At 42.4% G+C, this 25,981-nt stretch overlaps 1 protein-coding gene across 2 annotated transcripts in view; it reads left to right on the top strand.

Moving 5' to 3' along the window:
- arl15b (ADP-ribosylation factor-like 15b) overlaps positions 1-25,981 on the top strand; it is a 79,346-nt gene that overhangs the window by 2,352 nt on the left and 51,013 nt on the right. The window contains exons 2-4 of one of the 2 annotated variants that reach the window (XM_041898982.1): positions 6,704-6,941; positions 22,649-22,793; positions 23,101-23,160. In XM_041898982.1, the coding sequence (XP_041754916.1) occupies positions 6,888-6,941; positions 22,649-22,793; positions 23,101-23,160 (259 nt within the window). In that variant the 5' untranslated portion in view covers positions 6,704-6,887. The remainder of the gene's footprint in view (positions 1-6,703; positions 6,942-22,648; positions 22,794-23,100; positions 23,161-25,981) is intronic. The other variant, XM_041898983.1, reaches the window with a different exon arrangement.

The following is a 25,981-nucleotide window of genomic DNA, read 5'->3' as shown; positions in this document are numbered from 1 at the left end:
ATACACAATGAGTAACAATAACTTTGCTATATACAAGGGGTACAAGTACCATGTCGATGTGCATGGGTACGAGGTAATTGAGGTAGATATGTACATATAACTATGAATAAAGTGACAGATAGTAAACAGTAGCAGCAGCGTACAGTTGAAGTCGGAAGTTTACATACACTTAGGTTGGAGTCATTAAAACTCGTTTTTCAACCACTCCACAAATGTCTTGTTAACAAACTATAGTTTTGGCAAGTCTGTTAGGACATCTACTTTGTGCATGACACAAGTAATTTTACCAACAATTGTTTACAGACAGATTATTTCACTTATAATTCACTGTATCACAATTCCTGTGGGTCAGAAGTTTACATACGCTAAGTTGACTGTGCCTTTAAACAGCTTGGAAAATTCCAGAAAATGATGTCATGGCTTTAGAAGCTTCTGATAGGATAATTGACATCATCTGAGTCAATTGGAGGTTTACCTGTGGATGTATTTCAAGGCCTACCTTCAAACTCGGTGCCGCTTTGCTTGACATCATGGGAAAATCAAAAGAAATCAGCCAAGACCTCAGAAAAATATTTGTAGACCTCCACAAGTCTGGTTCATCCTTGGGAGCAATTTCCAAACACCTGAAGGTACCACGTTCATCTGTACAAACAATAGTACGCAAGTATAAACACCATGGGACCACGCAGCCGTCATACCACTCAGGAAGGAGACGCGTTCCGTCTCCTAGAGATGAACATACTTTGGTGCGAAAAGTTCAAATCAATCCCAGAACAACAGCAAAGTACCTTGTGAAGATGCTGGAGAAAACGGGTACAAAAGTATCTACATCCACAGTAAAATGAGTCCTATATCGACATAACCTGAAAGGCCGCTCAGCAAGGAAGAAGCCACTGCTCCAAAACCGCCATAAAAAAGCCAGACTATGGTTTGCAACTGCACAGGGGGACAAAGATCGTACGTTTTGGAGAAATGTCCTCTGGTCTGATGAAACAAAAATAGAACTGTTTGGCCATAATGACCATTGTTATGTTTGGAGGAAAAAGGGTGGCTTGCAAGCCAAAGAACACCATCCCAACCGTGAAGCACGGGGGTGGCAGCATCATGCTGTGGGGGTGCTTTGCTGCAGGAGGGACTGGTGCACTTCACAAAATAGATGGCATCATGAGGAAGGAAAATGATGTGGATATATTGAAGCAACATCTCAAGACATCAGTCAGGAAGTTAAAGCTTGGTCGCAAATGGGTCTTCCAAATGAACAATGACCCCAAGCATACTTCCAAAGTTGTGGCAAAATGGCTTAAGGACAACAAAGTCAAGGTATTGGAGTGGCCATCACAAAGCCCTGACCTCAATCCTATAGAACATTTGTGGGCAGAACTGAAAAAGCATGTGCGAGCAAGGAGGCCTATAAACCTTACTCAGTTACACCAGCTCTGTCAGGAGGAATGGGCCAAAATTCACCCAACTTATTGTTGGAAGCTTGTGGAAGGCTAGCTGAAACGTTTGACCCAAGTTAAACAATTTTAAAGGCAATGCTACCAAATACTAATTGAGTGTATGTAAATTTCTGACCCACTGGGAATGTGATGAAAGAAAGAAAAGCTTAAATAAATTATTCTCTCTACTATTATTCTGACATTTCACATTCTTAAAATAAAGTGGTGATCCTAACTGACCTAAGACAGGGAACTTTTACCAGGATTAAATGTCAGCAATTGTGAAAACTGAGTTTAAATGTATTTGGTTAAGGTGTATGTAAACTTCCGACTTCAACTGTATGTGATGAGGCAAAAAGTGTCAATGCAGATAGTCCGGGTAGCTATTTAACTAACTATTTAGCAGTTTTATGGGGGTAGAAGCTGTTCAGGGTCCTGTTGCGGTAGCAGAGAGAACATTCTATGACTAGGGTGGCTGGAGTCTTTGACAATTTTTAGGGCCTTCCTCTGACACTGCCTGGTATAGAGGTCCTGGATGGCAGGGAGCTTGGCCCCAGTGATGTCCTGAGCCGTCCGCATTACCCTCTGTAGCGCCTTGCGGTCGGATGTCATGTGGGTGAACGGAGTACAGGAGGGGACTAAGCATGCACCCCTGAGGGACCCCGTGTTGAGGGTCAGTGTGGCGGATGTGTTGTTGCCTACCCCAGTCAGGAAGTCCAGGATCCAGTTGCAGAGGGAGGGGTTCAGTCCCAGGGTCCTTAGCTTAGTGATGAGATTGGAGGCCACTATGGTGTTGAACGCTGAGCTGTAGTCAATGAACAGCATTCACATGTAGGTGTTCCTTTTGTCCAAGTGGGAAAGGGCAGTGTGGAGTGCAAGAGAGATTGCGTTATCTGTGGATCTGTTGGGGCGGTGTGCAAATTGGTGTGGGTCCAGGGTGTCTGGGATGATGGTGTTGATGTGAGCCATGACCAGCTTTTCAAAGCCTTTCATGGCTACAGATGTAAGTGCTATGGGGTGATAGTCATTTAGACAGGTTACCTTGGTTTTCTTGGGCACAGGGACTATGGTGGTCAGCTTGAAACATGTAGGTATTACAGACTGGGCCAGGGAGAGGTTGAAAATGTCAGTGAAGACACTTGCCTGCTGGTCAGCGCATGCTCTGAGTACACATCCTGGTAATCCATCTGAATGTTAACCTGTTTAAAGGTCTTACTCACATCGGCTACGGAGAGAGTGATCACACAGTCGTCCGGAACAGCTGGTGCTCTCACTTATGGTTCAGTGTTGCTTGCCTCAAAGCTAGCATTGAAGGCATTTCACTCGTCTGGTAGGCTCACGTCACTGGCAGCTCGCGGCTAGGTTTTCCTTTGTAATCCGTAATAGTTTGCAAGCCCTGCAACATCCGACGTGCATCAGAGCCAGTGTAGTAGGATTCGATCTTAGGCTTGTATTGATGCTTTGCCTGTTTGATGGTTCTTTGGAGGGCGTAGCAGGATTTCTTATAAGCGTTGGGGTTAGTGTCCCGCTCCTTGAAAGCGACAGCTCTTCGCCTTTAGCTCAGTGCGGATGTTGCCTGTAATTCATGGCTTCTGGGAAGGTGTACATGGGAAGGTGTACAGCACAGAAGGAGCAAACGAGACGAGACCAAAAAGACAACACAAGAACAAGCGGACATAAACACTCATAAAAACGAAAAATACAAAAAACCTTGATTCTGAGATACAGGCATTTGGAATATCGCGCAAAAACATACATTCAAATTGATCGACTTAATTCGATATATCGCCCAGCCCTACAGTAGAGTACAGTAGAGTTCAGTAGAGTTCAGTGCAGTAGTGTTCAATACAGTACATTATAGTGTACTGTACTCTACTCTAATGTACAGTACTGTACTGAACTATACATACTTATTTTTCTTTACTCTACTGTGCTGTACTGTACTGTATTGTGCTGTCCAAAATTGTGAACCCAACTGTGGTTTGTAACTACTTTGATTCATTTGCAGAAATACCGTTACCGATTTGGTAACGGAATTTCGAGTTGTAATCACTTAATAATTGATAAACAAAATTGATATCAGTAAAAACGCTAATTAACTAATTGATAAGTTTACTTTTACTTGTTACTTCTGTGAACTTTCATTATCCTACCTCCTTATGACTAAGAGAAATGAGAACATATCTTAAAGATACAGTGCCTTCAGAAGGTATTCATGCATCTTGACTTTTTCCACATTTTGTTGTTACAAAGTGGGGTTAAAAATGATTTTAATTGTCTTTTTTTTTTTTTACAATCTACACCAAATACTCTGTAATGTCAAAATTTGTCTCTGTGTCTGTTGGACAGCAGATTGAACCAGGTTTTCCTCTAGGATTGTGACTGTGCTTAGCTACATTCACTTTTGTTTTAGCCTGAAAACTCCCCAAGCATACAAAGGAGTTGGCAAGACGGCACACACAGATCTGGGATCAGGCTAGTGATATGACTGTGAATGGAGAGGAACTGAACCTCACTAGACTGGACCAGAGGCAATAAACAGTTAAATTAAAGATTAGCTAGTCACTCTCCACTCTCCAGTCCACTCTCTACTTAACCTCAAGGATTACAATTTTCCATAGAATTTGTTGAGGAAAACATTATTGGAGCCCTGCAGTGCATCACAGCTGTTTTGATGGAAAAAAACAGATCCACGGGAGATTTTCAGCTTAGATGGAATGGGTGGACCCGCTGCCCCTAACGGTTGGCACCGAGACGAGAGACCAATGTTTTTTAACTGCCAGGTGTGTTTTTTCAGAGAGCTTGGCTTCCTCCACTGGGTGAGGTGGAGGAGAGGGTGGGCGCTTCTTTTGTCTTTTATTGTTATTTTATTCACATTTGACAGCTTCTGTCTTTGCCCATCATCACTCCAGTACTTTCGATTGTTGAATTATGGACACAGATTCAGTTCTGGATTTGGCCTGACATTGTGCTATTCCAAAAAATGAATTTGACAAAGTTATGTTATCTGCCCCTACCTCACAGAAGGAACAGGTCACCTCCATGAAAGAGGCTGTCGATTCGAGTCAATGCCCTTAAAACAGCCTACTTTTGCTTTTCTGTCTCTGGTGAAAGAGATGATCATGATGTTATCCCCATTTATTTATTCTTCTTTTTTGTGACAAACTGATAGTAGCCTACCGGAAGATGGCAGAGTTTGTCCTGGCAGCGATAGACAACTCAGCATAATGACTTCCCTTGTGTGCTTCTCAAATGGCACCATATTCCCTATATAGTGCACTACTTTTGACCAGAGCTCTATGAGCCCTGGTCAAAAGTAGTGAACTATATAGGGAAAAGCATGCTATTTGGGATGGACCCCACCTGTTTAACGCAGATGAGCAGATGGTGAACTTTGACCACTGAAGAGATTTTAATGTCTACAATGACTGAATGACTTAGCAGGGCAATAAGACGAAATATCCACACAGTTCAGTTGACGTCATGGCCACACTTAATGCTGGCAGCCAAACCTAGTTTTGCAACCCAGATCTTGGGAAAGATCAGCGACAGGCTGTGTTCACACAGGCAGCCCAATTCTCATATTTTTTCCACTAATTGGTCCTTTGACCAGTTACCACAGATCTTTTCACATCAGATGTTTTTCTGAGCTAATTGATCAAAAGACTAAACGCAGCCTAGATCAGTCAAATGGGCGATTCCACGCCAGTGTAAGCAATTCTCACATTGAAACTTCATTGGGAGGAAGGATGTTTGACATGCTTTTAACATTTGTATCACAAATAATTGTATATTGTTCCAAGTAATATGTAAAAAAATAAGCAAAATCAGAAAGGGTACTTTTGAGCTATTAATAATAATATATTTAATCTAGAATAAATTAATGTAAAAAAGTATATTTCAGAATCTAAACATAGTCCTTATTTTGAAGCACACTATACGGAGTATAATGACACCAAGATGTTGTCGGGATCATAGGTTCTTACAGGAGCCACTTTCATCATGATTTTTCTCAAATTATTTGTGATACAAATGTTAAAAGCATATCAAACATCCCCCCCCCCCCAATGAAGTTTCTATGTGACAATTGCCAGAACAATCTGAGATACCCAAAATATTTTTTGCTTACATTTGCGTGAAATTGCCCATGTAGCCTATTTAGATATAATTTAGATTACATTTATGTAGGCTATGATCTAAATATACTGTATGGGTCTGATAGAGATAACGTGGGGAATTAGTCACCCTGTATCATCATTATTATTTCAATGGCATCGTTTTAATTTGCTGCAAAAAAACATCTGTGTACAGAAGGCTACATTATCCCAAGAGCTGCCTACTCGTGATAAACTAGGCCTAAATCCTCTTAAGGAAGTGAGGTAATTTTGCATCTAGAATTCTTAATTTCAAGTATCTTTCTTTTGGATGGGATTTAGAACCACAGGTGAAAACAGTTCAGTTCTAGAGTCTCAAAGATTCCACTCTCTCTTTCTTTCCTCTCACCGATTTTCTAGGTGCATACATACCTGTTAAAAAAATAAGTAACTTACTTGACTAGTGTATTTTGAGTCCTGGATCTGTCATTTTCTGTTTTTCATAAGTCAGAAAGATATCCTTATAATAATGAAGCTTGGACTTATCTTTTTAAATTCCCTCAAAGGAATATCGGGGGAGCCTTTGCCTTTGCCTCCCATTGTCCAACAGTTTAGCTTGCAGTCCAAGAGTCCCTGAAGAACTCCGATAAATTGGTAATTGGTGAGAGATGTGGAAACCAGTTTGTAAAACATTACCAAGACAGGAGTGAAAGACTAGCTTATTGGTTCACATTCTTATGGAAAGGTTTTGAGGATAGTAGTGTGATACAGAGTGTGAGAGAACAGACAGTAAACAGAGGTACCTTTTCAGATCTGCTTCGAATAAACTCTTCTGCATGTCCTTACAGACTTTACCAGCTTACTGTAGGTCAGTGGAATCAGGGTTTGGAAGGACGGTGGACGTGTTGACTGTATTATAAGGACCTTTTAACTGGACATGTTGACTGTATTATGAAGACCTTTTAATCTTCAAACTGGACATCGAGTTGACCGGACCGATTATCTGTGATCCGGTAGTCTAACCCTTTGTAGATCAGACATAGCCTAGCAGCCATAGGCCTCGTATAGTCTGATGAACCACCAGTGTCGTAACTGTCGTTTGATCTAAATTAGTGTGAACAGATTTCCTGTCTCTCTCTCTCTCTCTCTCTCCTCTCTCTCTCTCTCTAGCCTCTACTTCCCAGATGAAGTTGCTGAGAGCTGGTGATGGGCTTCGTTGGATCATAACTCTGACTAGAGTCCTGTCGCTTTCCTCCTGCTGCTGTTCTGTCTTTCTCTCTGACTGTGTCCTCTGTCTGTTGCTGTCAGTGACTCGTTAGTTGTTGAGGAAAGCGCTTGCCTTTAGCCGTGGACAATGTCTGAGTGCATGCATCTCACCCTATGCATTTGCAGGATTGGCGCCTATACGGTAAGGACAATAACATGCGTCTTTAGCATAATAGCTTTGAATGTATCTTCCTCCCTCTCTTCTGTCGTGTTGTTCCATTGGTGATACGTCTCATGTCAGTTGATAAGATTGTGTGATCTTCAAGACCCTCCTGAAATGTATATTATGTATATAAGGTCCTCTGTAGCTCAATTGGTAGAGCATGGCGCTTGTAACGCCAGGGTAGTGGGTTCGATCCCCAGGACCACCCATACGTAAAAATGTATGCACACATGACTCACCCATACGTAAAAATGTATGCACACATGACTGTAAGTCGTTTTGGATAAAAGCGTCTGCAAAATGGCATATTATTATTATTATTATTATTATTATTATTATAATATTAACTCTTTCCTTCTGCTCCACCCTTGAAATGTGTGTTGATTGTATAGGTGATTATACTTTTCCTCTTTACTACACATACTGTAGCTAGTGGGAGCAGCTCGTGCAGTGGGCTGTGGGCAGAGACCCACCTCTGCTTCACCCTCTAGGCAGGTAGGCAGGATTCCAGAAGAGAACTCAGAGCAGGCATGTCCGGAGTGGTCAGCTAGAACTCGGAAAGTGGAATGCGGAATCCACCTGAGCTCTGACATTCCAGCTGTGCTGGGAAAGAATGTTTGGATTTCAGAAGTCGGGAGGCAATGCTTCCCTGCTGCTGGACTTAAGTACATTAGATTTGTGTTGGAGGAGCCAGAGCAATATGAGTGTGGTAGTTTACTGGGCTTGTCTGTTTATGTTCAGTATGAGGTTGCATTATGAAATGAAATCCAACCAGTGCCAAAGTGTGGAAATGTCTTCGATGTTATGCTTGGACTGGAGTCAGTTGTTATCACGTGTGTTTTATCAGATGTTCCTTGGCCAGTTGACCTTTTGAAACATGATGACCTACCAGCAAGCCATCTGATGGAAAAATATATTTGATTACATTGTTATTACAGTACACTGGCTGCTTTGTTTTGACACTTTTGAGCAGTTATGTTTGAGTGGTTTTGAGCAATTTTGGGGTTCTGGTTAGGCCTAGGCTATGTGATAATAGGTAGGTTTGGTTGAGTGGCCAGAGCTCGTGGCTGTGGGTGTTAATGTCTGTCATTAGAGCTCTATGGTCTTTAGTGGAAGTGGTAATTGTGTTTAAAATGGCTTTTATTTGCCTGTTCTCTCCCTGAGGGGAAACGGGGTCACCGGAACCTTGTTTTAGATGTCACAGATATCATCTTTATTCAACAGCCTTAGAGAACTGTGCTCAATGAACTGGAAAAAACAGACATAGTAGGCTACTCAAAGACGTGTCACATACAGTAGGCAACTAGCCCTATGATGTAAGAACATCTCAAGTTTCCTACAACAGGGAATTTGTAGTCCTAAAAGCTTTCAGTTCAAGCTTTAATGGTGAGACTTAGGCCTATTGTGATTATGAAATATTTATGTGGTCTCAAATCCCAACCCCCGTGTAGCTCAGTTGGTAGAGCATGGCGTTTGCAACGCCAGGGTTGTGGGTTCGATTCCCACGGGGGGCCAGTATATAAAAAAATAAAATATGTATACACTCACTAACTGTAAGTCACTCTGGATAAGAGCGTCTGCTAAATGACTAAAATGTAAATGTAATGTGTTGGTATACAGTTGATGGGTCATATAGTGGAGTGGAGATAGGTAATGTCCGGACTCTGGAGGGAGGAGGCTGAATGTAGGCTGCTGGGCTCCACCGGGTACTTCCTGACTTTGATAAAGCAGGATATGGCAGGCCGGCCTGCCGGTCGGTCGGTCATTCCACCCCACCAAGGGGAATATCCCACAGTTCAGTTATTCAGCTGAGAATGACCATGCCATTATTCCACCACAGCAACCACCCCTATGGCCTTTTGGGAAATGAGGGCCTTAACAAGCCCAAACAGGAAGCTATTGGAGAAAAACAATCCACTGAATGGGCCATTTGAGTTAGGGGAAACAAAGATTGACGTCTGCTTTGTGCTTCTCACGGGTCTGGAACATTAACCCATAGGCCAGGGTGGACGTAGCTTTATTTGCCAGATGTGCGACAGGGTGGCTGTGGGAAGAGACTAGGTAGCCTGACCAGTCAGTTACCCACCATACTGACTGGTCATTCATAAGGATGACACTTAATCAAAGGTTTATGCAACCCCTCTTGTGAACAGTTTCTGATTTACTCAGCTGATGATTTACAGATTTAGCTGATGATTTACAGATTTAGCTCATGATTTACCCTCTCATGAACAGCTTTTTTTTGTGTTACGATCATACAGTGTACAAAACATTAGGAACACCTGCTCTTTCCATGACAGACTGACCAGGTGAATCCAGGTGAAAGCTATGATCCCTTATTGATGCCACTTTCAACTCAATTAGGAAGGTTACCTTAATGTTTTGTACACTCAGTGTAGATTAGCCAAAGCTTTGAGCCTTCAGCCTTATCAAGACTGTCTGAACAACAACCTCTCCCTCAACGTGACCAAGACAAAGGAGATGATTGTGGACTACAGGAAAAAAAAGAGGACTGAGCACGCCCCTATTCTCATCGACGGGGCTGTAGTGGAACAGGTTGAGAGCTTCAAGTTCCTTGGTGTCCACATCACCAACGAACTATCATGGTCCAAACACACCAAGACAGTCGTGAAGAGGGCACGACAAAGCCTATTCCCCCTCAGGAGACTGAAAAGATTTGGCATGGGTCCTCAGATCCTCAAAAAATTCTACAGCTGCACCATCGAGAGCATCCTGACTGGTTGCATCACCGCCTGGTATGGCAACTGCTTGGCCTCCGACCGCAAGGCACTACAGAGGGTAGTGCGTACGGCCCAGTACATCACTGGGGCCAAGCTTCCTGCCATCCAGGACCTCTATACCAGGCGGTGTCAGAGGAAGGCCCTCAAAATTGTCAAAGACTCCAGCCACCCTAGTCATAGACTGTTCTCCCTGCTACCGCACAGCAAGCGGTACCGGAGTGCCAAGTCTAGGTCCAAAATACTTCTCAACAGCTTCTACCCCCAAGCCATAAGACTCCTGAACAGCTAATCATGGCTACCCGGACTATTTGCACTGCCCCCCACCCCATCCTTTTACGCTGCTGCTACTCTGTTAATTATTTATGCATAGTCACTTTAACTCTACCCACATGTACATATTACTTCAACTATCTCAACTAGCCGGTGCCCCCGCACATTGACTCTGCACCGGTACCCCCCTGTATATATAGCCTCCCTACTGTTATTTTATTTTACTTCTGCTCTTTTTTTCTCAACACTTTTTTTGTTGTTGTTTTATTTTTACTTTTTTTGTTAAAAATAAATGCACTGTTGGTTAAGGGCTGTAAGTAAGCATTTCACTGTAATGTCTGCACCTGTTGTTTTCGGCGCATGTGACCAATACAATTTGATTTGATTTGATTTGAATGCAGGGCCCGTCAGGGAGGAAAAAGGCACAGTAGTGTTGCATTCCAAAAGGCACCCTATTTCCTCTCTAGTGCACTACTTTTGACCAGGGCCCATAGAGCTCTGGTCAAACATAGTGCACTATATAGGGAATAGGTTGCCATTTGGAATGCACACTAGCTTTCTCTGCCAAACCGAACGGACGGCATGTGAATGATACTAGGCTATAGACAACAAGGGACCACCTCACAGCTTAGCTCTTAGCAGGGGCTTTGCAGAATCTGACGCTAGTCGTAACATCCTGAAATATGAATACAGAAACAAATCCCTCCTGCTCTGTTGCATTATTTAGCGCTCTACTTCACCACTGAGTGGAGAGAGAGTACAGACTGGGGAGGACTAATGTGGGCTAATGTCCTCATGTACACTTCTCCATGTCTATTGGATGATATGTTATCTATACTGTACAGATTTCCTTGGGGTAGGGTATCTCAAAGACATATAATCTCTTTGACAGGTGTCGTGTGAGAAAAAGGGACCCACTTCTCGAAAAGATGAGTCTATAGAGCAGCACTGATGATATGTTCATTCACAGAAGACAGGGATCTAGAGACCCAATATAGTTTGAAGTGCTTTACCCATCTCTGCTATGGTTTTGCGTTCTGTGTGTGTATTTCTGTAGCCTTTTGATTGTTTTCAAGCCCAATTCTGCACTTCCTCAGTTCAGTGCCAGTCTTTTCAACATCCAATTCACAGTCCCTTTCCTGTTGTTCCCCTGGTCCTGTCCAGTTGTCAAACAGGCCAGAATCTGGCCTTGGCCTGGCACTGCCCACGGTTACCATGGTGACCAGAATAGGGGTACTCACTTCACGCAGCGGGCAGCTTCCTGTTGTGATTCTATACCTGTGGTTTTTCATTAGGTCTAGCCTCGTGGTCCAGCCTGTTTGTGCTTTAGTGGCTAGCCAACACCTCTCTTTGTTCGTTCATTGCAGTCTATGGTTCATTGTCATGCCAAACAACAATCATCATGATGTATCATAAATAGTTGTCTCCTACAGCAAATAGCCTATAGTGTGGAACCAGGCTAGTTTTGGATTAGTGATGTTCTTCCCCCACGTGCAATATGGGATGTTTGTTCAGTCTGAAGAATTTAGTGTGTTTGTAACCAGGTTTTCATCCAACCTTTTTATGCGAGTAAAGTACATGTCAGATAAAGGAAATGTCACGGCAGGCAGAGATGGAAGCAGCAAATTTGTCGGTAAACTTTCCAGATGTCGAAAAAACAAAATATGCTAGACAAGGTCTGATTTTGTTTGTGTCTGTAAAATTAATTATGCGAGAAATGGCGGTGGAAACTATATGTTGTGTGGACCTCCCACTACGCCTCGGGAAAGCATGCAGTTTATTAGGCTACAGATTAAATACATTATGATGAACTTCACAGGGTGTTGAAAGTGCATGGTGATCTTGATGCTCCTTTCCAATAAATATTGAGGGTCTTATTCTGGTGGCATGATGATCAATGCTTGGCTGCCGTTTGACAAGTCAAAATAATCTTGCTATTTTGTCCATAATAATCTCATCATGTAGGCTATACCTGCAGTGCATCTGCGAGCTGTTGGCTAGAGCGCACGTGCCAAGACCAGAGTGGGCAGAATCGCTATATAACGCAACAAAACTATCAGTAGAGTTGAAAATGCGATAAACTAATTTAACTTGTATTTTTTATTCGGTACATGGGAATTTGAATGCAACAAGTGAATTTGATGGAAACTTTCTAACAAAGAAAATTCTAACATTTTATTTTGATTAGATAAGTATTCATCCCCCTGAGTTAATACATGTTAGAATCACCTTTTGGCAGCGATTACAGCTGAGTCTTTCTGGGTAGGCCTAAGTCTCTAAGAGCTTTCCACACCTGGATTGTGCAACATTTTCCCATTATTATTTTCAAAATTCTACAAGCTCTGTCAAATTGGTTGTTCATCATTGCTAGAAAACCATTTTCAGGTCTTGCCATAGGTATTCAAGCAGATTAAGTCAAAACTGCAACTCGGCCACGCAGGAACATTCACTATCTTCTTCGTAAGCAATTCCAGTGTAGATTTGGCCTTATGTTTTAGGTTATTGTCCTGCTGAAAGGTGAGTTCATCTCCCAGTGGTGGTGGAAAGCAGACTGAACCAGGTTTTCCTCTGGGATTTTGCCTGTGCTTAGCTCCTTTCCGTTTATTTTTTATCCTGGAAAAACTCCCTAGTCCTTAACAATTACAAGCATGCCCATAACATGGTGCTGTCAATTAGGTTAGTATTGTGGAGGAACTACAATGTTTTTGATCCATTCTCAGTTTTCTCCTATTACATTTACATTTTAGTCATTTAGCAGATGCTCTTATCCAGAGCGACTTACATGAGCAATTAGGGTTAAGTGCCTTGCTCAAGGGCACATCGACAGATTTTTCACCTAGTCGGCTCCTATCAGGACACCTATAACACTAGGTGTCGCTGGAAGGCCAAGAAGATCATCAAGGACTTCAGCCACCCGAGCCACAGCCTGTTCTCCCCACTTCCATCACTCAGACGCGGGCAGTATAGAAGCATCATGGCAAAAACTGTCAGACTAGACAATAACTTATACCCTCAAACTATCAGGCTGCTGAATAGACACCACTAGGCAGCTACCTCCTCCCACTGTTCCCCTCCTGACCCCCCTCCCTCCTGTTCCCCCTATGGACATTCTACCCCAACGAACATTTATCATAGTTACTGTTGTAAATATGTATATATTATTTGTATTGTTATTTCATTCACTTCTCACTTGCCCACCTGCTGCTCCCTCTATAGACATTCCCTCAGGGACATTCTTTACTATACTGTACTGAACTCTACTGTGCTGTACTGTACTGTAATCTACTGTGCTCTAATGTGCTGTACTGTGATGACAAAACTTGTGAAACATAGACGTCTATGAATGGTACATATTTGGTCTGGTCCGGACCAACCAAATTTGGTCTTGTTTGGGGGCGGGGCTTATTAGAATAATAGCCAGTGTGCAGAATATTACCCAATCATGCAAAGGAGGATATTGCATTTTTCTACCTTTTTGTGTACTTATTTAGGATACATCACCATGAAGAGAATGACATTCATGATTATGCATTTCTGTATAATACAGATCAGGGACCCGTGATGTCATTGTTACCGGGTGTTTGTGCTGAGCGAATAAAGGTGCACTATGCAGAAATCGCTAAAATTCTAATAGCCTAATTTCAGTTTGTGACAAAACAAGCAAGTACAGTGTAGAGAATCATTGTACTATCTAAATCGCTGTGAAATATTGTATTTTCAGCTGTTTGAAGCTTGTGTACAAAACCGAAAGTAAAAGATGCAGAAAATGAAACTTAAGAATGGGACGCATAGAAATAGTGCACATAGAACAGATCTACTGCTTCTTAGACTTGATTTCAATGAGAATGGCAAATCTATTACTCCCATTTCTATGTGAATTTGGTCAGGTCGCCCAAAAAGTGACATATTGCAGCTTTAACCTACATTTTGTTGGGGTTTAGGTTATTAAACAAGTAATTGACCGACATCAGTTCAATTACTTGAATTCCATTTAGTTCGTTTTTTTTGTGAGTGCTTTTGTTTTGGTGAGCCGTTTCTGTAGCGAGAAATCAAATCATTCACGAGATAAATCAAGTCAAGAACTATGTGGGACGCTGGGCTGAAGGGAGCAAATATTCAATCTAGTGCAGCGCAGAAATGTGGTAATGAACTATAATGACCATAATCCATTGTGCCTGTTGTTTCCGGCTCGGACAGACACCTTTACACCTGGTACGTTAGGTTAGATACACACAGACTGCATGAGAGAGGAATGTACAGAGACAGTTTAAGAGGGATGGTTCAAGAAAGTATGCCTTATCTACTTTGAAGAACTAGTAAAATGATTTAGTCAGACAGCTCTGCAGCATACTTAGGCAGGCTAGCCTAGCTAAATAGGATGACTAAAGACAGTTCAGTATGGGGGAACACGTTAGATGGTCTGGCTGGCTGGCTGCTACTGCCTGAGCAGAGATGATGACTTTAAGGAATGAAAAGTAATCAAGTCATCAAATAAAAACAAAGTAATATACACAACTGAATATTGCATTATTTCATAGTAATTTCTTATTTTCTAGTGAAGTCTACCCAATGTGGACCTGACAGAGACACTGGAATATTTTCAATGTTTTGGCAATTAAATGTTCACTATTTTGGGCTTTGGAATTTCCATTAAAAAGCTCTAAAATTAGTTTAATGACATCATTTCATAATGCATTTAAAACATGTTTTTTTTATTATTGAACCGAACCGACCTCAAAAAGCACTAATCGCTCAGCACTACCGAGTGTTAATCGACTTGACCTACTGTAGTTCAATAACCAAAAGAGATTTGTTCAAGGTGTCATATCATAGACAAAAAGTTAGAGGTTATGACATCTTCGTCTACTTCTCTGCTATTCAAATCTGTTTGCGGAACCAAAATATCCGCTACTGATCTAACGATACAGCTTTTTTACTAACATTACCACATTTTTTCAAACAGCTGCCGTTTTGACCACTACCCCAACAAGTCAGACAAAAACTTAGAGGGTATGAAATCTTCCTCTACTTCTATGCTTTTCAAAACGGTTTATTTATATTTTTTATATTAGGAATAGCTTCTACCAATCAATAGAACAAGTTGTTTTAGTAACCCATCAACTGCTCTCTTTCTAGATGCAGGAAGTCATGTCCGACGCTAGCAGATTCATTACTTACCAACAACAGCTGCAAATTCCAATAAAACTACATCACGTTTTGAGGTTCACTTTCCTAACAACATTATCATGAATCTAGCAAATAAGTTGTGTGGGTCAGAGTGCAGTATTTATTTAGTTTAATAGAAAAACAGTTGTTAGCATGTTTCTCACACTGGCTTTAGCCATAAGGGAGAAGTGTTGCCAAGGCTACTGTTGCCTAGCAACACTTGACTCTGAGGGAGAGAACGTCTTAATAGGTCGACAAATTCCCATGATTTGTGAATCTGTTTCGGACCGAACAGCTAGCGCTAAGATTTCAAATGCTTCCCTGGTCTGGACGACCTGGAATGATAAAGAGAAGATTTCTAATGCTCACTAGCTTCGTCGTCCTTCTCAGGATCATGTTCCGTGCGCTAAATAACTCAATGGGCTAGTTTACCTGTCTGTAAAGAGAAGGGTGGGCTGTACCTCTCTGATTGGATAGAGCGAATTAGGTATAGCTTATACCAATAAAAAGGTTACAGCTGTTTGTTGGAGTTTAGAGTGACAGAAAGTGGCTAGCTAGCGTCCGCTAACAGCTCTCTGTGTCATCATTGAGCAGCCCAAACGGAGCTGTTGCTATGGATACTCAGAATCAGAGGGCAAAAATGATGACGAGGGTGAAGAGTGACACCACAACTACTGACCATACAACTACTGACCATAGTAACACAACTACTGACCACAACCACACAACTAATGACCACAACTAATGATCACAACTACTGACCACAATTGCTGACCACAACCACACAACTACTGGCCAAAACCACACATCTACTGACCGCAATTACTGTCCACAAGCACACAACTACTGACCACAACTACTGAACCACACAATTACTGACCATAATTACTGACCACAACCACATAACTACTGACCACAATCACTGAACAAAACTACTGACCATAAATACTGACCATAACCACACAACTACTGACCACACAACTACTGACCACAATTACTGTCCACAAGCACTGTCCACAAGCACACAACTACTGACCACATCTCCTCACCACAACTCCTGACCACAACCACTGACCTTAACTACTGACTACAACCACTGACCACAACCACATAACTACTGACCACAACCACTAAACAAAACGACTGACCATAAATACTGACCATAGCCACACAACTACTGACCACAATTACTGTCCACAAGCACACTACTGACTACAACCACACAACTACTGACCACACAACTACTGAGAACCCAAACACTGAACTCCACAACTACTGACCACAACCACACAACTACCGCCCACAACCACATATTTACTGACCACACAACTACTGACCACAACTACTGACCACAACCACACAACTACTGACCACAATCACACAACTTCTGACCACACAACTACTGACCACAACCACGCAACTTCTGACCACACATCTAATCACCACAACTATTAACCACAACTACAGATCACAACCGCACAACTACTGACCACACAACTACTGACCACACAACTACTGACCACACAACTACTGACCACACAACTACTGACCACACAACTACTGACCACAACTACTGACCACACAACTACTGACAACAACTACTGACCACAACTACTGAACCACACAACTACTGACCAAAACTAATGACCACTACTGACTAGGGATGGGCATTTGAAATTATTTCACTAGTCTAATAATATAATTAAAGTACAACTTTTTAAACTTATTCCACTCCCACAAAAATACTTTTAAAGAGCTTTAGCAAGCCCCACAACTTTACTTGTGAAGTTACCATCTAATTCAGAGTAGATATTTAAGAGCTTTAGGAAAATGTGGTCACATAAAAAATGGAGGGAGCTTTTACCATCATTCTGTTACCAAACTTTACATCTGCACTGTTCTTTGAGTGAATGTGTTTTTTAAATCTTTCTGTGGAAATTGTTAAAAGTAGTCCTTGTGTTTAACTTTGCAATCAATGATTTTGGTTTGGCATACTTTTAAAGTGACAAATTAGTCAGCGTCATTCTGTTGTCAGTGTCATTCTGTTGTCAGCGTCATTCTGTTACTGTGGAATTTCCCTCCTTGATCTTCTTCTTTACCTATTATCTTTACTGTCAACACAATGCAAACACAAATATTTACATGCCAAGATAAGGCATTACACTTATTGTGTGTATCTGACAAAGGTATTTTCACATTCAGAGAGTGGGAGGATGGGTGTGGAAAATGACCCACAGACGCTTGTATTCAGTCAGGTTGATCCTCTAAACTAACAAGGTGTCAATATTTAGTAACTGAAGACCAATGTCCATTCATCACATTGTTTGTCTTGCCATGGCACTGATTTCTTAAGATTACAGCAAATCGAGGGCATGGAATGGTTAGCTTTCAACCCCCGTTTTGAAAAGCCTGCCTTCGATGGTGGGAACAAGGAAGTATGGCTCCCATCAGGCTGTAGTCTTTACAAAGCCAGGGAAAATGAGTCAACCTAGATATCCCGCAATGTCCTGGCAGATAGGAACATCGTTAAGAAAAGTCTAATGGCTGAAAAAGGACATCCATATCTACTGGTGTGATCGTGGAATCAGCGTAACACAAAGGCCACAATAATTGCTACAAAACATGACGATTCATTTTTAGATCAAACGGCAAGCTAGTTGAACTCTCCCAGCGCCAAAATAATAAAATACAGCTATAGTGCATAATATGACTGAAACACCCTCTCATCATTCATAATTATGTAGAGAGACTGGAAAAACACCCCAAATAGTGTCTAGCTGTGAAGTTTCCCTTTAAAAGCGCAATGTCAATGTTTGAACAGATTTGATTAACTATTTTGGTGTTGATTGTAAAGTGTTGGAGAGAGAGCTCGGCTCAGTCCCTACCTACAGTTGATTGTGCTTCAGTCTATGCAACATACAGTATAAGCCTAAGCCTACATGAACAGATTTTAAGAACTAGGCCTATTTCGATGTTGATTGTTAAGTTTTACAGAGGGCTCAGCCCCAACCTACATTTTACTAAGTCTGTCATGGACCAGGCTCTTCCCACAGCCATTATGCCTCTGACACTCAGGGGAAAGCGTGCCATGAGTCTGGCAAGTGAGTCTATCATGGACCCTGTCTGTCCTCAAGGCAGCATATTTCTGTCAGTGAGGAGGTAAAAATGCTTCCTTAACAAAGCCTGGTGTCATCCGCTCCGATGACATGGAAGCAAACTCACGCCTCAATTTCCTTCTTTCTGGGATATTTTCAGAGCCAGCTAAGAATAGGCCAGCGAAAGCTCTCCGGTCACAGCAAGCAGCCTACACAACATCTATTATTACACAAGACACTCTTTGTTGTTGTGTAGTACAGTGCATTGAATGCATGTGGTTTATTACCTAAGTAACCAAGTTGGCTGGGTGTCCTTTTGGGTGGTGGACCATTCTTGATACACACGGGAACGTGTTGCGCGTGAAAAACCCAGCAGCGTTGCAGTTCTTGACACACTCAAAACTGTGCACCTGGCACCTACTACCATACACCATTCAAAGGCACTTAAATATTTTGTCTTTCCCATTCACCCTCTGAATGGCACACACACAATCCATGTCTCAATTGTCTAAAGGCATAAAAAATATTATTTAACCTGTCTCCTCCCCTTCATCTACACTGATTTTAATGGATTTAACAAGTGACATCAATAAGGTATCATAGCTTTCACCTGGATTCACCTGGTCAGTCTGTCATGGAAAGAGCAGGTGTTCCGAATGTCTTGTACACTCAGTGTATGTTTGTGTTAGCGTGGGTGTCTCTTGTTGCTCCTGACCATCTCTTATAGCAAGGCTGCAGTAGGGGTCTGCAAGGACTCCCTCAGATAGGACTCATTGGCTATTGATCAACTGGTTCAACCTATTGTTCATGCTCCTAAAACCCCCCAACCCGCTCTCTCTATCTCCATGGGAGCCCAACTACAAATACACTAGTCAAGTTGTCTGTTTGTTCTGAGACTTGCCTGTCTGGTAAAGGATTGCTAGAGCTTTGTCATCTGATCTTGTAGCCTCAGTAATGGAATAACTTGCTGCCACATGCCACCTGGTGTTGGAGTTGAAATAATAAACTACACTGAACAAAAATATAAACGCAACATGTAAAATGTTGATCCCATGTTTCATGTGCTGACATAAAACATCCCAGACATTTTCTATACACACAAAAAGCTTATTTCTCTAAAATGTTGTGCACAAATGTATTTACATCCCTGTTAGTGAGCATTTTTTTTATTTGAAAGATAACCCATCCACCTAATATGTGTTTCATATCAAGAAGCTGTTTACACAGGTGCACCTTGTGGTGGGGACAATAAAAGGCCACTCTAAAATGTGCAGTTTTGTCACACAACTCAATGCCACAGATGTCTCAAGTTTTGAGGGAGCGTGCCGTTGGCATGCTGACTGCAGGAATCTCCACCAGAGCTGTTGCCAGAGAATTTAATGTTCATGTCTCTACCATAAGCCGCCTCCGTCATTTGAGAGAATTTGGCAGTACGTCCAACCGGCTTCACAATCGCAGACCATGTGTAACCACGCCAGCCCAGGACCTCCACATCCGGCTTCTTCACTTGCGGGATGGTCTGAGACCAGCCACCCGGACAGCTGATGAAACTCTGGGTTTGCACAACTGAAGAATTTCTGCAGAAACCGTCTCAGGGAAGCTCATCTGCGTGCTCGTCGTCCTCACCAGGGTCTTGACCTGACTGCAGTTTGGCGCCGTAACCGACTTCAGTGGGCAAATGCTCACCTTCAATGGCCACTGGCACGCTGGAGGAGTGTGTTCTTCACAGATGAATCCCGGTTTCAACTATACTGGGCAGATGTCAGATAGCGTGTATGGCGTTGTGTGGGCGAGCGGTTTGCTGATGTCAACGTTGTGAGCAAGAGTGCCCCATGGTGGCGGTGGGGTTATGGTAGGGGCAGGCATAAGCTACAGACAACGAACACAATTGCATTTTATCGATGGCAATTTGAATGCACAGTGATACCGTGACGAGGTCCTGAGGCCGGCCCATTTTCGTGCCATTCATCCGCCGTCATCACCTCATGTTTCACCATGATAATGCATGGCCCTGGATCGACGTGTACGACTCTGTGTTCCAGTTCCCGCCAATATCCAGCAACTTCGCACAGCCATTGAAGAGGAGTGGGATAACATTCCACAGGCCACAATCAACAGCCTGATCAACTCTATGCGAAGGAGGTGTCGCGCTGCATGAGGCAAATAGTGGTCGCACCAGATACTGACTGGTTTTCTGATCCACATCCCTACTTTTTTTTTTTAAGGTTTCTATGACCAACAGATGCATATCTGTATTTCCAGTCATGTGAAATATATAGATTAGGGCCTAGTGCATTTATTTAAATTGACTGATTTCCTTATATGAACTGTAACTCAGTAAAATCTTTGAAATTGTTGCATTTATATTTTTGTTCAGTGTAATTCACAAGATGGACATTTTATTTGGGGCAGTTGAGGATCAGAAAAAAAATCTGTTCTGAAAACAATAATATGGTTTACCATCTTCTCAGCTTTGGAAAAGCATGTGATTTAGGCATACTTCATGAGCCTGCCATCTCTTCTAGAGAGATTTTTATTTGAGATTATGTTCAAGACTGGTCCTGCCATAACCATATCTCATAATAGTGATGTGAGAGAATGAGCTATTGGACTTTTATCAATTAGATTTGCTCACCTCTTACGCTCTCTCTCCTCCACTCTGTCCTCTCTCGCCTCCTTTTGAAAAAGGTCAAAGTTAATCGAGGAGAGTCGGCGAGGAGAGTGAACGGGAATGGAAATGCACTTGCTTGAAATGAGACGGTCCTTCTCCACACAGGGGTGGGACCCCAAATAAATGTGTAAAGTGCTCATTACAAATTAAGTTACTATTTTATAGATAACAATAAGTAACTTTGTTTTTAAATGTGTGCATGTTTTTCTCCTCTGACAAAACAAAAGCTGATTCAAAGGTGGGGTGGTACATTTCAAAACTCTTCTGCGGTAGGATACACATGAGCATCCTTGATGAAAGGTGGCTATCGAGGAGGGGAGGACACTCATCCGTTTGTCTAATAACGAATTGGCACACTCCTCGACCACTTATTGGGTTCTGGGTTATGGAGGAGAGAGGATGGAGGAGACAAGACAGAGGACGGTCTTATGCCCAAACGAGAATCTCCCATAGATTGTGTAGATTGGCGCAATTCCTATTATCACCACCAGAGAGCACTCTCTTCCTTTGTAATGGTAGCCAACAGTTACGGCGCATTGACTACACTGTTCCTGTGCTGTTATCAATCATACCCTGAGGATGGTATACTGATGTAGACTTTCAAAATCTCAACCGGACCTACCTTTTAATCCTTTCCTGTATATGTTATGTTACGATACGTTTGTATAAGTTGCTATTTCAGAGTCTGGTAGACACGCAGGTCTGTAAGTGGTACATACCAGTGATGAAGATGTTTATCTGGTGCAGCATCTGTGTAAAATGAAAGGTTTTCCTTGTCTTATCTCGTAGCACAAAGGGAGGTCAGTGGGGCTGCTGTTTTTATAGAGCAGAGCATGCTTCTGGTTTGGGTTTCTATGTTTGAGCTGCAGAGCCTGCAGAGTGTCTACAGTGAATCTACAGAGTCTGACCCATGTCATGTCCTTTATCAGCACCCAGAGAAAGGTGAGGGACCTTCGGATCTGTTTCTACTGAACAGACCGGAGTCCGGAGGCCGATTTGCTTGTTGTGTAGAAAGAAACATGACATAACCTCTATCGGGCCCTTACTGTCCCTGTGTGTGTATGTGAGTGTGCGTGTGTGAGACCGTGACCCTGGTTTCTATTTCAATCGGAGGCCCCCTTTTTCTTTGATCTTCCATGTTGACGGAGTAGCAGTCCCTCAATCCCTTGACCATGTTGCATACCACATCTTGAGGTTTACTTCACTAACAACATCCTGTGCCCCTATACTATGGTACATCAATGCATCCACTCTTACTACGCACAGGGTGCCTGTAGTGTGCATTCTATATGCTATATACGACTCAAAGGTTATTTTATCACACTGGCTATGTGAGTTCAAAGGACGTGTAGTGTGGCTGGGCACAACTGAATTGAAATACAAACGGAGAGGAGAGAGAGAGGACACAATGTTTTTTCTCTCCAGATCTTACAGTATCTTTGGCTCGAAACAGATGGCGTTAACAGATGTGATCCTGCCCGGCGTCTCCAGAGTGGCGTGCTCAGTGACAGAACAGACGTCAGTAGTGTCACAGAGTAGATCAGTGGGTGACGTGGGTGCAGCATCCAAATGCCAAAACACGGACTCCCTGTGCACTAGCTCTGCCCATCACACCTCTCATGACTGATCTCTGACTCTCTGGCCCTTCTCTCCTTCCCTCTTCTCCCCCGCTCTCCATCACCTCTTTTCTCTCTATCCCACTCTCTCTTTCTCTCTTTCTCTCCCTCTCCCTTCTACCTCCAGTGTTTCAGGACACTGTGCTGTAAAGGACCGCCTCCTCCCAGACCTGAGTATGACCTGGTGTGTATTGGACTCACAGGCTCTGGGAAGACCAGTCTACTGTCAAGACTCTGCAGTGAAGCCACAGACAACATTGGGCCAACCACGGGTGAGGTTCGACACCTGATGAAATCATAGTCCAAATGCTCCTTACACAGTTCTCCTTACACTGCATGAAGTTTTTTGAAGTACAGCAGTCAAGTATACCATGCATTGAAACAATTTAGCTTCAGTAGTTAAGTGGTGAGCTTTCAGGCATATTCCCTACCTGCAGAAAAGAGCATGATATTAGTATTTTCCAATACTTATACAGGTGCTTTACATGTGCTGAATAGATGTACTTTCTCTTGCCTCTTTTTAAGCAATGTCTGCCATGTCTTCATGTGTGAGGCTTTACATTTCATTCTCCTTTCTAGGTTTTAGCATCAAAGCTGTTCCATTCCAGAATGCCATCCTGAACGTGAAGGAGCTCGGAGGTATTTTTTCACCTATTTTCCATTATGATGTGAACACAATGTTCACGTTGTCAAAGTACTCAAGTTTCCTAGTTCAGTGGGCGAATTTTTTTTTAAACGTATTGGGTCTTCTTATTGGACAAGTGTCAATGGGACTTCCTCCATTTCACAAAAAGTTTACTCCCATTCCGTGCCAACTGAACATGACCCTAGCTATGCACAGTCCAACAATATCTGAAAAATATAACCATATAAGAACCCCTAAAGGTCCTAAAAAAATGTTAAGGAACTTTTCCTTTGCTAGCTAAATGTTAGAGTCCCCTAAGATAGTAAATGTTATTGAGACCTTGAATGACACATCCTCTATGTGAAGATGAGTCATAGTTATCTCTCCACTGATGATCTTTGCAGCAGAAAGCAACGTGTCGGACAGACAACACGCAAATGAAGTAGCTAACACATTCTCTCAAATGTCACTCGCCCGCTGGGCGTGCAACTGTGTGTGTCAGAGAGGCAGTAATGCGTAAGTCCTTTCTGCAGTGTGGGTGTGTGTGTGGAGTGGTCCGTATGACATCATTGGTGTGGACAGGGACTCTCCCTTATTTCCAGACAGGGATCCCCTAGCTGCTGTTCTCTGATGCCGTGTCCCAAATGGCACCCTATTCCATATTTAGTGCACTACTTTTGACCAGGACCCATAGGGCTCTGACCAAAGGTGGTGGATCATATAGGAGATAGGGTGCCATTTGGGATGCAACCTGAGGCTGGGAACATTCAGCCTCATCCTACAGTTAGGAGCTGGAGACACACACCCCAAAATGTTGACAAGGTGCAGAGTAACAGTCCATAAACTTGGGGAAAACAATGACCGTCGCACACTCTGTAATCAGTTTAATGTATTATTTAGCTATTCTTTAGGGAACAAACCAATGTTTCGAAGAAATGTTAAGTACACACCATAACGAACGCTGGCTGTGCGCAATAGATCACCTGTTGGGTGTCGACGAATGGTGGTAATTCAACATGTAGAATTGTGGGGAAATTAACAGAAAATAATGGCCGATGATGTGGTAGATAGAATGGCCACCCGGCACCCGCTGCTTTTAACCATTCGTCGGTGCAGTCTGTTTTGTCATTTAGTTCACTCACTAATTAATGAATCATTGGGTGTCTCTGGTAGTTCGGGAGACAGTACTGTGATGTTTGAAGGTTATCTGTGGGGTGTTTGCAGGTCAACAGGTCAAACAGTACTGGTAATGTTTCTGTTTGGGTCTCTCTTTATCTCAATGACAGTAGTCTTGTCTGTCTGCTATGGGTTTTAGTGTTGTTGGTTCGTCTGCCCCCTGGCTGGGATGTTTTTGTTTTGTCTCTGTGATGTTTTTGGTCTGTGTGTGTGTGTGTGAGTCTTTATGAGAGATGAGATGGGAGTTCAAAGCCAGTTTCCCATCAATGGGATGATGACACCATACTGTGTGTGTGTAATCCCTCTGTCCGTCTGTAGTTAGGTTTCCATCCAATTGGCAACAGATTTGCATGTGTCTATTCTAAAATCTGCATAGAAAATATATGCGCATTTTCCCACCAGAGGTATGTTTCCATCAAACTGACTTTAAAATCTGTGCATAATGATATAGTGCACATAAAAGCATTTTTACACTTAAAGTTTCTGGGCTCTATTGCAATTTCGACCTGTTAAAGCCAGCACTCTTATTTATTTATATATTATTATTTTTTACCCAGCACCAGGATTTGTAATTTACCTGTCTTATATGAGCTCGCTTGTGCTTAGTTGGGAGGGGTGTCAATATCTGAGGCGTGTTCTTTAAAACGTGCTTCAAAGTGCCAATTTCAGTATGGGCTGGTGGGGATATTTAAGACCAACCGAAAGCTGGCCTTAGCGGTAACGCAGTTGGTTATGGCATGGATTTTACCGATGGTAGCACAGCATATCCAGCCGTGATGCACAATGCCCATATTGAACAAGAGAGATGTGTTTTTTGTGCCAGTAAACCTCGTATTTAGAAACATAAAAAACAATTTTTTCCCATTTTCGTTTAATTTGATAAAAATCCAAGCATAGCCTCCACTCCTCTCAATGAAGGCATTTTTATTTGTCCTGCCCAATGCATTCGCCATGTAGTCAGGACTATCAATAAAGGGTTATGCTCATTAGACCGCTTTGAAATAAATCTTAATCACCAAAAGGATATTGGAAAAATCAAATTTGGGAGCAACAAAACAGTGAGTGGACATCCACTTTTTATCTATGTAGGCTATTGTACATTATTTTAACCAGCTCCTATTATTATTTTGGATGTGCGTAAAAACCCCTCCATGTAGGTTATATGCCCATCATGAAATCGGAGATGCGATAATCCAGTGGCACTCCTAAATGTAACAAATCATCACGAGACTCCACGTTTACTTTGACATGATGCTATTATGTCAAGATTTACGCAGAAATACATTTGTTTATTTATGTCACAATCTATTTTGGGCCACCTTGTCTAGCGTATTTGGTTGACAAATTTGCTGTTTCCATAAGGCATGTCGTGACCTTTTTATATGCGTCAGGTAATTCATCTGCATGTAATGGCTGAATGGAAACTAGTTTTTTGTAGCTCTTTCTCAATTAATCTTTCCTCGAATCCTTGCATCATCTCTCCTCACCTCTTTCCCCAAGATGCATTGGAGAAGAAGGGACAAGAGGGGGGAAACTTCCTATTGGGCACACACTGGTTGAATCAACATTGTTTCCATATAATTTCAATGAAATTACGTTGAACCAACGTGGAATAGACATTGAATTGACGTCTGTGCCCAGTGGGTTGGACCTTCTCCA

The sequence above is a fragment of the Coregonus clupeaformis genome, chromosome 15, assembly GCF_020615455.1.
Source record: "Coregonus clupeaformis isolate EN_2021a chromosome 15, ASM2061545v1, whole genome shotgun sequence".
Lineage (NCBI taxonomy): Eukaryota > Metazoa > Chordata > Actinopteri > Salmoniformes > Salmonidae > Coregonus > Coregonus clupeaformis.
This window is presented reverse-complemented; position numbering and strand designations above follow the sequence as displayed.